The 16,198-nt window shown below is 42.0% G+C and overlaps 1 protein-coding gene across 1 annotated transcript in view; it reads right to left on the bottom strand.

Annotated features, from left to right (window-relative positions):
- The window catches only part of LOC147693023 (cytosolic 10-formyltetrahydrofolate dehydrogenase), a 243,769-nt gene that overhangs the window by 198,590 nt on the left and 28,981 nt on the right, over positions 1 to 16,198 (bottom strand). The window contains exon 2 of the mRNA XM_086939265.1: positions 11,131 to 11,276. Within this exon, the coding sequence (XP_086795391.1) occupies positions 11,131 to 11,257 (127 nt within the window). The 5' untranslated portion in view covers positions 11,258 to 11,276. The remainder of the gene's footprint in view (positions 1 to 11,130; positions 11,277 to 16,198) is intronic.

Genomic DNA, 16,198 nt, shown 5'->3' with positions numbered 1-16,198 from the left:
AGATCTTTACCATATTCACAAGTGTGATTCTTGTTCAGTAGAAATTCTGTGCATGTTTTCTCTATCTCATTACCATATTCACGAGTGTGATTCTTGTTCTATAGTAGTTCCATGAATGTTTGGGAATACTTTTAAAGTCACATAAAATAAGGAAATATAAGACACTGATTGTTTAGGTGATTGAAAACCTAGTCATAGAAAGACCTAAACCAAATTCTGCCGCTTATGTCTTTGAGCAGTTGATACTGAAGTAAAGTATTATCGCCACAATATAGCGGATCTAAGAAAGGCCAACTAAGAGTCTAATTGTTTGAATAAACTCAAGCCACAAAGCTCTTAAGCTAGTTCCTGATTGAAGGACAGAATCTGATGTACTAATTTACGTCTTTGTACAAAGGAAAGTGCGTGTATTTTTGTTTCTGAGTAACTTTTCCTTTTCAGATCTCCTTTCCGGGTGTTCCCTTCCTAATTCCCTTTCCCCCCCGCTTAATCACTTCAAAACTCTGTGTAATCATTACAATCAGAGTTGGAGGTATTGAGAGGTGGGCCTCTTATATCATCACTCCAGACCCTGAGGAAGAAGCAACCTGACAGAATACTTGATGGATTTCTCGAAATTAGAATATGTTGTTTAAAAAAAAAAAAATTGTCCCACGCAATGGGGGAAATATTTTGTATAATTTAATCGTATTAAAATTTCAAACGAGAGAAAAGAAAGCGATTGGAGACGCGTTGTCCACACAGCCTGAATTCAATGCACCAGGGCATACTGAGCGCGTTTTTAATACAAATCCTTCTTTTTTTCTCGTTTTAAAGAAGAAATCGTTCACCATACCTATTTTGTTTTTTTCTCATAATGATGTGTGAGTTTTTTTTATTTTTATTATAGCAGTTTGTGTTCGGTTTCAGAAAATAGACCAATAAAGGCAAAAATTAAGAAATTCCCGGTGCGATAGGTAGCCTCAAACATCGAAATACTGACATTTTCTTTTTTTCACGCAATTTCTTTCTGTCCAATATCTTTTCCCCTTGGTTTTAAGCACCTTAGACTCGTTTTCAAGATGCTCATTAAAACGAACAAATTATGTGTTTATATAAACAGCCACAACAACACGCTCAACAACTGCTCTCTTTCATACAGAGAACAATTTAAAGCTATTTTGTAATTTAAATAATCGTCATTCTTATTCATCTGAGGGAAGTGCAATTTTGTAACTTGGAATAATTCTGTCGTCACAACCTTATCAGACATTCTAGAAGTCTGTGCCAGTCCAGGGTTTAGACGGTTTTATCCACATCTCAACAGAAAGCACTTTTCAAATAGTTCTGATGGCACATTTGTTTTTAATGCAAGGTTATGTACAAATGAGTGCAAATAAAGCAAGGCACCTCAAAACACATCAAAGCCATCAGCCTCCCTCTCACAGGCTTCCCAAGCATGTGCAGTGCGCGCTGGCCTCACTTCTCCTTCCCCCTAATTGCTTGCACTTTCACGGCCGCCGGGCCGTGAGCTACATCAAAGGGTTCCGCTGCCCCACCCCCTGCTTCACGACCGCTTCTCATTTCTGCCCGTCAGCACATCATCAGCCTCCCTCCCACAGACAGCTTGTTTTTAAAGAAGAATTGTTTTTTATAACCGTACATGGGTCACTTCTCTCTCCACCTTTCAGTGAACCAAAATGCACTTTTGATGCTTGAGGGCATCTTTGCAAAGCTCCCAGGGTGGTGGTGTCTGAACTCGGCACTGCTCGATGTTACTTTACACGACATGATTGTTCCAGACCTGTCACAGCTGGACATTTCTTTGCCCTGGGTTGGTTGCAGCGGATCTGAGACTGCCTGACAGCTCCTTGTGATTTCTCCATAAATAACACTGGCTGGCATTTCTCAGTACATCTGCCGATTTAGCCATCTCTCACTGTCTTCCGGAACAAGTCAGGGGGAGGATCCCATATATTGTTTAATGTCCCCCAAAATACGATCTCCCTGTCTGGGTTTGTAAGCAAATCTTTCCCTGAACGACTTCCAGTTATCTGCTGGAGAAAGTGGTCGCGCCCCTCGCTTCTATGCCCCTCCCCCTTCCCCACACACATTACCAGCAGCACAAACTTATGCGCACACAGTACGACAAACACACCAGCAGCAATTTACTCACTCACCCATCACCACAGCCAAGTATGCAAGCACACCCACTGGTTAAATAACACACAAAGTGCAATACTAGTTTATTTTTGCTTTCCTCCGTATACTTCCTCTCTGCAACCCTGACGGGTGTGCAAGGACTCCGGGGAACTCTTCTCTCCACTCAGATTAAAGGTCTTCCTACACCCACCGACTTGTTCGACGAAGCAAGCACTGTTCCACTTCTGTCAAAGTTAACAGTTGCATTTTGACATAGATGTACTGGTGCAGCCTGAAATTTTAATAGTGGTGAAAAAGACTGTTGGATCGCTATTTGTCACAATTGTTTACTTTTTTGTAAGATTCCAGAGTACGACCCCCTTTTCTAATTAAACGTAATACTTTTGCAACTTTTTCAACTAATGTAATTTCGTTGCTGCTAGCTCATGTTCTCCAGCCTCCGTGGGTTGTGCCTTTAGCAGACAGTGTTTGTGGTTGCTTTACATATTCTGTTACCGCATTTTCATTTTGCACTATACTGAGCTTCAAACATCGCTCTTAACCAACACATATGCCTGCTCCTCCTCCCCCGCCACCCACGCAGCACCAGTCTTCAATGGAATGCCTCCCAAGCTGCAGGTCACCATTTGCCGCTACTTCTCCTCCCACTCCCCCCTCTCCGAAGATCATTAGTGGATTAAACCATAGCTCACTCTCATCGCCCGGGTCTCTACTCAGAGCTGCTCTCCCTCCCTGCCTTCTTCCTATACAGAAACCAGCCTTTCACACCTGTCCGAAACACTGTCGTAATTCTACCTGTGACTAACTCACATTATCTGCAGCACTAGCTAAACCTCGCTGTCTCCAACCTGGCACTACTGAACCGGCCAAATTTAAAGAGAACAGTTTTAACAGCGGAACGAGCGCGAGCACCGCAACTAATAAGTACATCTGAATTCTAAATGGTGCCTGTGAATTTGTTGCTACATTCACAATGATCATCAGCGTCAGCTGCCTGAACAAGCTGCACTGGCTTCCTATTCAGAAGCGGATCTTATTCAAAGTCCTCGTGATCACATTTAGGTGTTTTCACAAACGTGGCCCAAAATATCTGAATAACAGATTTCACAGGTACTATCCCTCCAGAGAACTCAGGTCAGCCACAGCCAATCTGATGACTGTCCCTAAGTACAAACTAGCCACCAAAGGGGGAAAGTCACTGGCAGTTCTTGGGGCCAAAGCCTGGAACACACTCCCCACGGACCTCCGTCTAATATCATCAGAACAGATCTTTAAAAAATCCTTAAAAACCTGGATCTACGGATTGTCAGAATCAAAATGTAAAACCCTGGTCTAATTGTACATAACAACTTAAACGCAGATAAAAACATCGTACAACCTGTCAGCAATGAAGACAAAGCGCCAGGATGCTCCTTGGAGTGACAGAGCGCTATACAAAAACCCACAAACAACAAACATCAATGCTCCAATCATAGGCCTTCTAACACTTTTTTTTTTTTGCTTTCCTCCGTATACTTCCTCTCTGCAACCCTGACGGGTGTGCAAGATCTCCGGGGAACTCTTCTCTCCACTCAGATTAAAGGTCTTCCTACACCCACCGACTTGTTCGACGGAGCAAGCACTGCTCCACTTCGACAATTGTTTACTTTTTTGTAAAATACTAGTGTCCAACCCCTTTTTCTAATTAAACATACTTTTGCTACTTTTTCAACTAATGTTATTTCGTTGCAGGTAGCTCATGTACTCCAGCCTGCGTGGGTTGTGCCTTTAGCAGATAGTGTTAGTGGTTGCTTTACATATTCTGTTACCGCATTTTCATTTTACACTATACTGAGCTTCAAACATCGCTCTTAACCAACCTCTTTCGTTCGTGGTGTTAAAACTTTTTGTACAATCCCACAGAGCTGCCAGTGTTCTACTCTGACCATCCAAAATAAATAACTTGCCCACATTTACCAATGGGGTACTCAGGCCAGATTCATGTTGTTTTGTATGATACGATCCATTCCAAACACTTGGCAGTACATAGTTAATTAGCAGCTCTGTTTATCTCGGAGATACACTCTATTGAAATGTCTAGAGTGGGATAAGAAGAAAAATTAATTAACAATGTAGGTCGATTTTAGGGACTGCCCTTCATGAAGGGCATTCAAAAGTATAAAAGTATGCACCTCTTTGACCTGACTCTATCTATCTATCGCCCTGACACTATCTTTCACCCTGACTCTATCTATCGCCCTGACTCTATCTATCGCCCTCGCTCTCTATCGCTCTCGCTCTCTATCGCCCTCGCTCTCTATCGCCCTCGCTCTCTATCGCCCTCACACTCTATCACCCTCACACTCTATCGCCCTCGCAATTTATCGCCCTCGCACTCTATCGCCCTCGCACTCTATCGCCCTCACTCTAGCTATCTATCGCCCTCAGTCTAGCTATCCATCGCCCTCACTCTAGCTATCCATCGCCCTCACTCTAGCTATCTATCGCCCTCACTCTAGCTATGGCATCACCACAGCATCACTATGCACCACCACAGTATCAATCTGTGCAACCATTCAACAACAACTGGTTCGAATATGTTCTCTCAATGTTTCAAGCTTTATTACAAATGACACAAAAAGATGTTAGTATTTCACTTCTGTTCTTGGATTTTCGTCACAAAAAAATACACTGAACATAATCTTCACAAAAGTTTAAGCTATTGCCATTATAAATTACAATAACTTTTATTTAAGTATTAATTATTTAAAAGAATTAAAAACCATTGTTATTTGTAATATCAATACATCTAAGTCACGTAAATACAAAACATGTTGCATTACAAATGCTATAGGTGTCAGATTTGTAAAAGATAAAAGTATTGGCATTGTAAATGACAAAGCTATTCATTTCGCTACTTTCAAAACCAACACATAAATAACAAATGTGTCATTTACAAGACCAATAGCTCAAACTTTTCTAATGCGAGATCTATTGCATTGCAAATGCTTGTTTAATGTGGCAACCTGTACCTTGTAGCTAGACTTGCTCGATATATATTCACAGTAGCTTAGCACATCTTCTAAAAACTCTGTTGTGTGTCAAGCTCTACCTTGTACTGAGGAACTCGGTTGATATAATCACTGGAGCTCAGTACATCTTCTAAATGCTCTTTGTTGTGATTCTACTTTGTACTTGGGATCTGGCTCAATTTATCCACCAGAGCTGAGTATATCTTCTAAACGCTCTTTGGTTGGTGTGGCAGGCTCTACCTTGTACTAAGGGACTGGCTCAATGTATATACATTGGAGCGTAGTATATTTTCTAATCCCTCGTTTGTTGATGTGGCAGCTCAACCTTGTACTCAGGGACCTGGCTTGATATATTCGATGGAGCTCAGTATATTTATTAAATTCTGTTTTTTTGTCGTGTCAGGCTGTTCCTTGTATGTGTGGAGTGGCTCTATATATTCACTGCAGCTTAGTATATCTTATAAATACACTTTGGTTGGTGTGACCGGGCCCAGGTACTAAGGGGCCGGGTTGATATATTCACAGAAGATCAGTATATCTTCCAAATGCTCTTTGTTTGCTGTGTCTGTCTATACCATGTACTTCAGGACTGTCTTGATCTATTCACTAGACCTTAGTATATCTTCTAAACACTCTTTGGTTGGATGGCAGACTCAACCATGTACTGAAGGACTGGGTTGATATATTCACTGGAGCTCAGTATATCTTCTAGATACTCTTTGTTGTGTCTGTCTGTCCCCAGTGGTGTAGGAAGGGGGGTGAGGTGGATGTGGGCCGCTCTGGGAGTCATCACTGAGGGGGGTGACAAAATGACAAAAAATATGTGTTTTAAACACATATTTTCGCCATTTTGTCAAGCCGGGGGTGACAAGAAATTCTCTACACCGGGTACCACCTGACCTTGCTACACCACTGTCTGTCCCTTGTACTTGGAAAGTGACTTGATATATTGATGGGAGCTAAGTATATCTTAGAAATACACTTCGGTTGGTGTGGCAGGCTCGACCCTGGACTTCGGTACTGTCTCTATATATTCACTGGACCTTACTATATCTTCTAAACACTCTTTGGTTGGATCGGAGACTCAACCAGGTACTGAGAGACTGGGTTGATATATTCTCTGGAGCTCAGCAGATCTTCTAAGCATTCTGATTGCTGTGGCAGTCTCAACCGGAGTCATAAAGATAGGCTTACTCATTCTCAGGTGTGATTCAACCTGCTCGCAAGTCAAAGAGGAATTTGTAGTCCTGATACAAATGGTTGGCAAGAAGACTTTTGCCTGTGCTTAGTTAGAGTTACAACCAATGACACATACATCTACAGTCATTTTATAGATCCAGACATTACTAGTCTACTCAGAAGATTATTTATTTTGACTGCTTGGCACTACTCATGGACTCGAAACACTGGACTAACTTTCCATACATTAACTGAGAGATGTGCACATCGGAAAACCTTCTCCTTCACTAATCTTAGCATTAGCTCTATCACTTTATCTGAATACACTCAAACATTTGTTTTACTCATTGAAAACAACCAAGCTTCTCTCTGTTTTCTTTCAATATTTGCCACTTTGTGTCTCTTAAAATCTCACAGTCACCTCACTATGTAGAAAGATACATATGGGATGAACCATACATTATTTGCCAGTAATATTTATTGTTCCAAATTCTATTTGTTAACAATAGATGAGGGTGGATCCAGAAAAATCCCACTAACCAGCTCTTTGAATCTAACATAGATTTTAGCCCATCCCCTGAGGACCTTAAGAATTAAGGAAGTCTTGAGGACAAAATGGTACCAGATCACACAAAAGAGTCCCAAAAGTTATCCTAAACAGTGGCATGTCAATAGTAAAGGGTCGGCAAAGTTTTTCCTTTTTATTAGTATCCTTGATTTTATTCTTCTCCAATTCTTCGTATCACATATAACACATCTCCAAAGAGCAGCTGACGGGTTTCGTCTACAAGACTTTTTCAGGGCTGTTGAGTATTGTTAGTGCTTTAATCTGTGTTTCAGTCAGTTCATAGTCAAATGAAGAAAAATCATCTGGGCCATTTGAAACTGATACATGTAACACATCCTAACCTAGATACGCTGCCACCCTAGAATCTGGTGGGCACGCGCTTTGAGAAACTGGGCACTCCTTGTTACTGGGTGCCCCTAGATACCTTTAATATCTTGAAACAAAGTAATCATACACTGCTTCTCAAAAAGCACTGAGGGATGCGGTGTGCCTCTTGAAACGTAAATGCATACAAAGAATTATCCTTTAGGGGCTGACGTTGTTTGCATTTCTATATCAAGAGGCATACCGCGTCCTTCAGTGCTTTATGAGAAAGAAAGTGTTTCACGGTTCATGGGTGTGATTTTCCACCCCTGGATCTCTGAGATGGGTGATCATGCTCTCTTTTTATTAGTGCTCAGAAGTGGCCCCTAACTATAGGAGTACTATGGATAAAGACAAAAGCATTCACTATTTTCACTATCACTCATACAAATATAGAAATAACTGAGAAAAGTATGTTCATGTGATTGCACTGTGACAAGTTAACTTCCCTTTTCCTAATAGTTCTACCCATACACCTAAAACTTCCCTTTTCTCATGGTAATATTCCTACCCATACACCTAAAACCCCATTGTCGCTTTCTACAGTTCTGTCACACAGTTAAGAAATTTCAGGTAATCTGATACAGGGGAAAAAAATAGGAATTTCTGTAAGAGAACCAGAAAAAGGTTCTCAGTTGCAGACGATTTTACTGTTAGCAGGAGCCACATGGGAGTATCATGAGCCATCTTTTTGTCTTTAACATTAAGGGGCATATGTATGAAAGACTTTTTATTCCCAAATGCTGCGATTCGCAAAAAAATAGGGTTTACGAGTAACAAAATCGCAAAACGCGATGTATGACAGATTTACGCATCGCATTAGTAAGGAATCGCTAATTTTGCGATTCTCAATTATGCGTAAGCATGTAAGGAATCGCAAATTGCGATTCCTTAAATGCTATTTAACAAGCACCGAAGTTGTGCAAATTCTCCTTAAAAAATAGCAAATTACCACCATCATCAAGTTGGTGGTGATTTGCAATTTCTTTGAAAAATGCACTTTTTGGCATTTTTCAAAGTGCCATGTGACGCACATACATGCCATTAGGGCATGTATGTGCGCCATATGCACACACATGCTCATTTTAGGGGTGCATCAGGGTGTCCTTATGACACCCTTGCACCCTTGAAATGATTCTCAATTTGCGATTCTCAAATTGCGAATCGCAAATTGAGAATGACTTCGCATTCATTCCTATGGGCCTTCTGGTCCATAGGAATTAATGGAAGGTATTCCTTCATTGCGATTTTGCAATTTGCTAATCGCAATTAAGGAATACGAAGAAATCGCTAAATATTTGCAAATTTTTAAATACATCCCGCTTTGCGATTCTCAAATAGCGATTCTCAAAAAATTGCTATTTGAGAATCGTAATAACGGATTTTGATGCATATGCCCCTAAGACTCTGATGCCTTTAGAGACACATATGCCAAAGCCTCTAAGGAATGACTCAGAAATGATTGCACAACCACAGAAGCCCCGAACAAGGTGCTAAGAACCCAAAACTAATTAAATATTGCCCATGTGGGTAACGTGCAGGTGCAAGAACTTGAAAAATAAGTATTTTAAGCATACATTTTGTTTTGATGCCTGTCTGAAATTTTTGTATCAATACTGAGATGGAAAAGAAGCTTTTCAGTGGACCTATTCATATTCACATATATTAAAACATTGTTGAAAAATTAATTTACTTGGATAGTTATTCATTTGCTACATTGTTTGGTAACAGAAAAAAACGACTAGTTTCTTATCCAGCTGTGTCTGGAGTACACTACACCTTCTACAGCAGCGGTTCCCAACCAGTGGTTCATGGACCCTGAGGGGTCCGTGGCACATTCCCAGGAGGGCTGCAGGCATCTCAAGGCCTGGGTCGTCAGGAAGGCACTTCTCCAGATGGGGCCTCTCGACAGAAATATATGTGTGTTTTTATATTTGTTACTTCATGTGGGCAGCAGTTTTAAAAGTATTGCAAAGCTCCTTGTATATCCAGCAGTATTTGAGTAAAAATGAAAGTGTCAAGATAACTCTAGTGATTAATCTACCTGCTGGAGAGAATTGGGAGTTTTGTCTAGTGGCAGTTTTGACTCATCGAAGGTAGTGTAGATGGTTAATATGCCTGCTGCAAAGAACGTGTATCATGCATTTCATAGAACAGTATTTTATGTGCATAGTACAGTGGATTGCTGCTTTTGTCACAGAGATTCTTTTGTTACTGCGCAGTTCATAAATTATAATCCTAAGCTATCACAGTAAGCTATGAACTCCAAGCAACCAGCTGCATGCAAACTGCAAGGTTCAAGTTAGAAAGTTATGTTTTTTCCCAGTCTTCTATTATTCTGATGTTGTTAAAAAAGGTTTGTTTGTGTAGAAATGATTTCTTATTAATCAAGTCAACACTAATCACATTGTTATGTTCTGAATTCTGAATTTGTGCTCCTCCGAACCAAGCACTCTTACAAAATGCCTATCAGTATGGATGACGTGAACCCGACACCTTATAGTTCCCTTTGCCTTATGTAACATTTTCTATACACTGATTTACACACGTATGATTGTCTCTGTATGTGCGTGATGTAAAGTGCTCCGACACCCTACACTGGCTTGAGAGTTGCTATAAAACAAATGAAATACATGTGACAGAGGGGTATGAGGATATGACAGGCACTTAAGGTTTTACTTCCTTTCCCCACCACATATTTACATATAAAGGCTTTCTCAGATCTTATGTACCTAAAAAATAAATACATAAAATGCTTGGGAAATGTAGACTCTGTCCTGAGGGTTCAACTTTCCAAAATAAAACCAAACATTAAAAAGAATGTTGCCAAGATACAGCACAAACGTTCCCATTACAATATTTTGATTTTTATAGATTTTTCAGTATAAAAGAATAAAATCTTTAGTAATTCGAGTATTTGTTTGGTGTGCACTTATTTGTGTATTTTTTTCAAATTACTAGTTTATGTATGAAATTTTAATTGTGTAAATTGCTGGGGTGGTCCCCGGCTTCCAGTAGTGATTTAGTGGGGGTCCTCGTGAGTCAAAAGGTTGAGAAGCACTATTCTACAGTACGGTCTGTGCTATTTCTAATGTGTTTTACCTAACCCGTGTATTGTGTTCATCTTCAATATGTAGTACTGAGTATGTGAACATGCTATCCAGGCATAAAAGCAGCACACCTAAAAGTTATATTGGGCTCGCCACCCCTCAGTTCTCAAAATAGCATATTCCCATGATTGCGTCCACTTACGTTGTCTCTTAGAAACTCACAAACACGTTGTGCCCTCTTGAAATGTATATGCCCAAACTCCTTGAGTATTTTTCGAGTTTATCTGACTTCTATCCTCAAATATGTTTATTTCCCTCTACTACAGTAACACGTATGAGTCCATTGAGCTGCACCGGGCACACCAGCGGTGCAGGTTCCATCCAACATGTTCCCTGTCTTTCATCAGAATGGAATGCATGCACCAGGACTCTCTGCTCTGTCTTGGCCAGTTCTCAATGCAGTTACTGAATTTGATCTCCAGCCCTCCTTTTAGAAAACTTCAACAATGCAGGAAATTTGCAGTCGAAGAAAGTTTAACACCAGGTCAACCATTGATCTAGATAAAAGGATCAGATCTTGAACATATGTGGATCAAACTGTTGGATATTACTGGTTGGTTCATTTTACTGCATGTAACTTTGATAATGTGTATCTCCCGCAAATAAAGTTCTCAGAAATTATTCTGTTGTAATATGTTTCTATGAGGTTAAAAGGCTAACATGTGCTATCAACCAATGGAACATTGGATGCAGCTCAGAACACATGGTTACAATGAGATTACAGTAAATCCGCCCCATTAAATGCTCATTTACTTACCAAGAGGATCAGCCTTGCCATTCTTGTCTGGGACAGTGAACACGCCAACCACCTCATGCCCTTCCTTCCGAAGCTCCTTGTACACTTCCTTTCCAAACAAGCTTTGTCCAATTACAGCAATCTTCATGGCCGGATTAGGTAGATCCCTGTTGAAACAAAGCATAAAACATAATGCAGTTACCGATCCCTGTTTGCGGAAACTGTAACTCAAAGCACTTGTGGGTGTCTGTAGACCTTTAGTGTACACAAGTGCTGGCCAGCTAAGTTAAAAACATAATATATTATCCGCCAACCAATGCCTGGGAGATTAAGTACAGATCTTAACACCATCGCTGCTAGCGATATTTTGCTGCTGTGCTGGATTATTGAATTTCCCATTGTTCATGACGAGCTGGGCTCGTCATCAGTGTTTGAGGAGGCTACACCATGACGAGCCCAGCTCGTCATGAGTGTGGAAGGGGTTAAGGTTGCATAAGTAGTAAGACAAATTCTACGCCTGGGCGGAAAATTCCGTTCCGCTCGCGGAATTTGCAGAATATGGGTAATTTCGCGGAGAACACAAAATTGGCCAAAATTCCGCGGGCCGCAACTTTGCAAAATTTTTTGCTTGTTCGCATTCTCAAAATGCTTGTTCGCGAGACATTTTCCGGCGAGCACGCAAACAGCGATTGCGAACAGGAAAAAAGCATCTAGAACAAGCTATTCCGCGTGTTCGCGGAATTTCTGCATGTTCGCGGAGGTTTTTTACCGTTTCGCAGAGATTTGCGTAACGCGATTACGCAAATTCCGCCCACCCCTAACAAATTCAGAAGCTATCTCAGTAGAAGGCTGGCACCAGGTAGACCATGGGAAGTCGTAGAACGCTCTCCTCTTCAGCTTTCTGAGTCTGAAGAAAATGTGGCGAGAGTAGATGTTGCGAAGAAGAGCCATGAATCACTTTGCTTGCTTGCGGCGTGTGATTTTAGAGAGAATGGCGCTAAAAGCCTCACTGCCCACATGCTGAGATCAACAACTGTTAATCGCCCATCCTTCTCATTCTGCGCCCTCACATTTGCAACAGGCCCACAATTCCGGGGCGGGAAAGTAACAGGCATTAACACCTTTGGGGAGGCCATTAGCAAATCACTTGGTCCTCTGAGTTTGCCTGGAAACCTGTGTTAACCAAGTTGGTGGACCCCATTTCAAGCCAATATTCCACAACCTATAATAATAATAAAATAATGGCGCATCTGTTAATAGTCTTGCCAAAGAGTCTAACTAGTGTCTGTAGTGGATTAGTCCTGTAGATTGTTTTAGCTAAACTGGCGTGCGACATCTGTAAACTACCAGCACTGAGGTATTTAGTTCCACAGCTACCACTCACCAGTACCTTATTCCAATTCACGTGTGTATTGTTAAAAAAAGATTGGCTCACCACGGGATGCTTGTTGTAAGTTTAGTCAGTTATAGGAAACATCCTCAAACACACATACGTAATGCTGTCTTGGGTTTTACAGCTCAGGAGCTTAGTCCAACGCCGTCACACCCCGCTGTAATCGGCATGCTTCTTAGGTTTCAATAAAGAGCGCTTTACATCTCAATGCTAGTACAGTACATGTCCAACACAAGGGGTCTATGCAAATGTATATCGGGCAAGAGAGGGAAGTCTGGGTTTTTGAATGGTGTTAATTCATATTAGAGCTGGCTGGAGAGGGCTGTTGTTACCTAAAGGCACAATGGATAGGCAAGTGGATACTAGAGAGCTGTGCTGAGGTTCTACAGCCTGGGAGTACTGCCTTGAATCTACATATGCCAATCTAGCAGCACAGATCCTCTCAGACAAGAACAGACCAGTGTAAAGATCAGGCAGCGCTTCCAGGAAGTTGATCTACCACTATGTCATTTAGTGTCCTTTTTTTAGTACAAAGATGCCACTGCTACAAAGGAAGGCGATTGCTTATGACCATAAAGCCACGGTTGGTGTGTGTTGGGCACCCACAGAACCTGAAGACAGAAGCCTGCCCCATCTGAGAATCTCTGTAATCTCCTTGCAGATAAACATCCTGTAGGGCCTAACCAATCACAGCCGTTCAGCAGATTTGGGGGCCACCATGGAGGCCAGGAGACTACAAGAGAGAGAGAAAGATCATGTTGCTCACTCTGTTCTGTTGCATTCTGAGACCCTCTTTGTTTTGGAATCTCATTAGATTAGTGTCCTAAAGCGCTGTGAAACAATAGGAGGATGGGAGGTTAGCACTATATAAAACAACGGGACACACCGCATCACATATTCTCTAGCTTTCCCTACTATTCTGCAGCAGAGGCACACTTAAGATATTACACTCCAATGCAGTCTACTGATATCAGTTCATCATTTGCACTGCTCCTAACACCAGTCCACTGCACAGCCACTAACTACCTCATCATATCGTGCTGCACACTCGGGAGAAAAAACACCACATCCTATATACCTTGGGTACTCGTATAGAATTCCCCAGGGGCCGCAATGTACGGTTTGTGGTGTGACCAAGGGCCGCACTGGTGCCAGCAGGGTGGCGTTACGGGGTCTGGGTGGGTCAGGGATTGTGTAGAGCCAATTCCCACCATACTGTGTGATACCACATGGACACTTACCACCACATCCTAGGGGCAAAATCCTACCAGAGAGAACTTTTATTTGTGGGCACTATTCCTTCACACTACCCTGCTTCTGGGGAGGAGGGCAGGGGGAGCACTAGCCTATAAGAATGCCCTGCATCCTAGGGGCACTGAGACGCCAAGCTCCATCGTAGGGACACAAACCCAACACACCACACAGCCCACTAGAAACACTGCACAGCTCAAGTATCCAAGGGACACTAAGTCATCACCCTGTGAGCACCCTAAAGAAACCCAGGAATTCACCCATGTGACAATGTGGGGAGTTCTACCAGGATCAAGCGAGATGGACCAAAAGCTGGAGACACGTATTCAAATTTCCATTAAAAAGATTTTGGTGCCTACATCTTTCTATAGAACAGTGGAGATCAGTGGGTAATTCTCCCTTACAAAGTTCAATCTAAAATGGATTTAATGTTATTTACACAGCGTTCATCTCACTGGCGTAAATGCATGCATGCCAGCATTTTAGAAGGGTAAATTGGGAGATTAAAAACAAATTATTGGAAGAATGCATTTATCCCATTGACTTCTATGAAGGCCTGATTTGGGTCTATGGCATGCATGGGACTTGCAAGTGTGCTACCGCAGGACTGGATATCAGAAATGCAAATATATATGTTTTTTCCTTACCTGTCAGGAGGACTGAGAAAGCCCTATGGCAGGCAGAAAGAACATGGCAAACATGTGCAGGAGCAGGTTACTGACAGTGAATATAACAGGAGCAGGTCACTGACAGTGCATATAACAGGAGCAGGTTACTGGCAGTGCATATAACAGGAGCAGGTTACTGGCAGTGCGTATAATAGGAGCAGGTTACTGACAGTGCATATAACAGGAGCAGGTCACTGACAGTGCATATAACAGGAGCAGGTTACTGGCAGTGCGTATAACAGGAGCAGGTTACTGACAGTGCATATAACAGGAGCAGGTCACTGACAGTGCATATAACAGGAGCAGGTTACTGGCAGTGCATATAACAGGAGCAGGTTACTGGCAGTGCATATAACAGGAGCAGGTCACTGACAGTGCATATAACAGGAGCAGGTTACTGGCAGTGCATATAACAGGAACAGGTTATTGGCAGTGCATATAACAGGAGCAGGTCACTGGCAGTGCATGTAACAGGAGCAGGTTACTGGCAGTGCATATAACAGGAGCAGGTTACTGACAGTGCATGTAACAGGAGCAGGTTACTGGCAGTGCATGTAACAGGAGCAAGTTACTGACAGTGCATGTAACAGGAGCAGGTTACTGGCAGTGCATATAACAGGAGCAGGTTACTGGCAGTGCATGTAACAGGAGCAGGTTACTGGCAGTGCATGTAACAGGAGCAGGTTACTGGCAGTGCATATAACAGGAGCAGGTTACTGGCAGTGCATATAACAGGAGCAGGTTACTGGCAGTGCATGTAACAGGAGCAGGTTACTGACAGTGCATGTAACAGGAGCAGGTTACTGGCAGTGCATGTAACAGGAGCAGGTTACTGGCAGTGCATGTAACAGGAGCAGGTTACTGACAGTGCATGTAACAGGAGCAGGTTACTGGCAGTGCATATAACAGGAGCAGGTTACTGGCAGTGCATATAACAGGAGCAGGTTACTGACATAACAGGAGCAGGTTACTGACAGTGCATATAACAGGAGCAGGTTACTGGCAGTGCATATAACAGGAGCAGGTTACTGGCAGTGCATATAACAGGAGCAGGTTACTGGCGGTGCATATTCAAAGTCACACAAGACCAGTCCTTGTCTGCAGAAGCCCACCTAGGAATAGAGTTTTTGCATGCAGGATAGGGAGGGAGAACCTAGATTTGAAATTGGTGGTCTCCTGTCTGAATCGGGAGGGCTGGCGTGCATGCAAATGTCTCAAGAAGACCACACATTGCTGCAAGATCTTTCTCATGAGGGCCTCGGTGTATCACAACAAACAAAAATATCAGAAAAATCCCCAAATCTAGGCTTGTATTAGGAGTGTTACTGATATTATGGTATTACCAGTATTGGTGGTATCAAAAATTGATTGCCTGTGGACCGCTACACAACGAGTATTAACATGCAGAAATAGGTGCTACTCCACTAAATCTCACGTAAATTCATAATGAAATTGCATTTACCAGGAACAACACCTCCAAGTCTGACCTGGAGGTATTTATCTTCAGTACTACTGTACCACTTGTGATACCAGTAATTACGGTTCACCTTCTAAGGAGATAACTCTTGTTTTTTTTTTACAATGTATCCTAGTACTTTATGGATACAATACTGCACTGTAACAGAAACAAACAATTGCGTACAACCTTTAATCCAGCCTCCTTCACTTCCCCGTTTTCACCTTTGCATTTTTCCCATCTCTTTTTCACACTTCAACAATCTACCACAAAATCCAGACATATTGTCTCTATCCGAGTTTAATTTTTAACTTCACTAGG

This window comes from Lissotriton vulgaris, chromosome 9 (assembly GCF_964263255.1).
Source record: "Lissotriton vulgaris chromosome 9, aLisVul1.2, whole genome shotgun sequence".
NCBI lineage: Eukaryota > Metazoa > Chordata > Amphibia > Caudata > Salamandridae > Lissotriton > Lissotriton vulgaris.
This window is presented reverse-complemented; position numbering and strand designations above follow the sequence as displayed.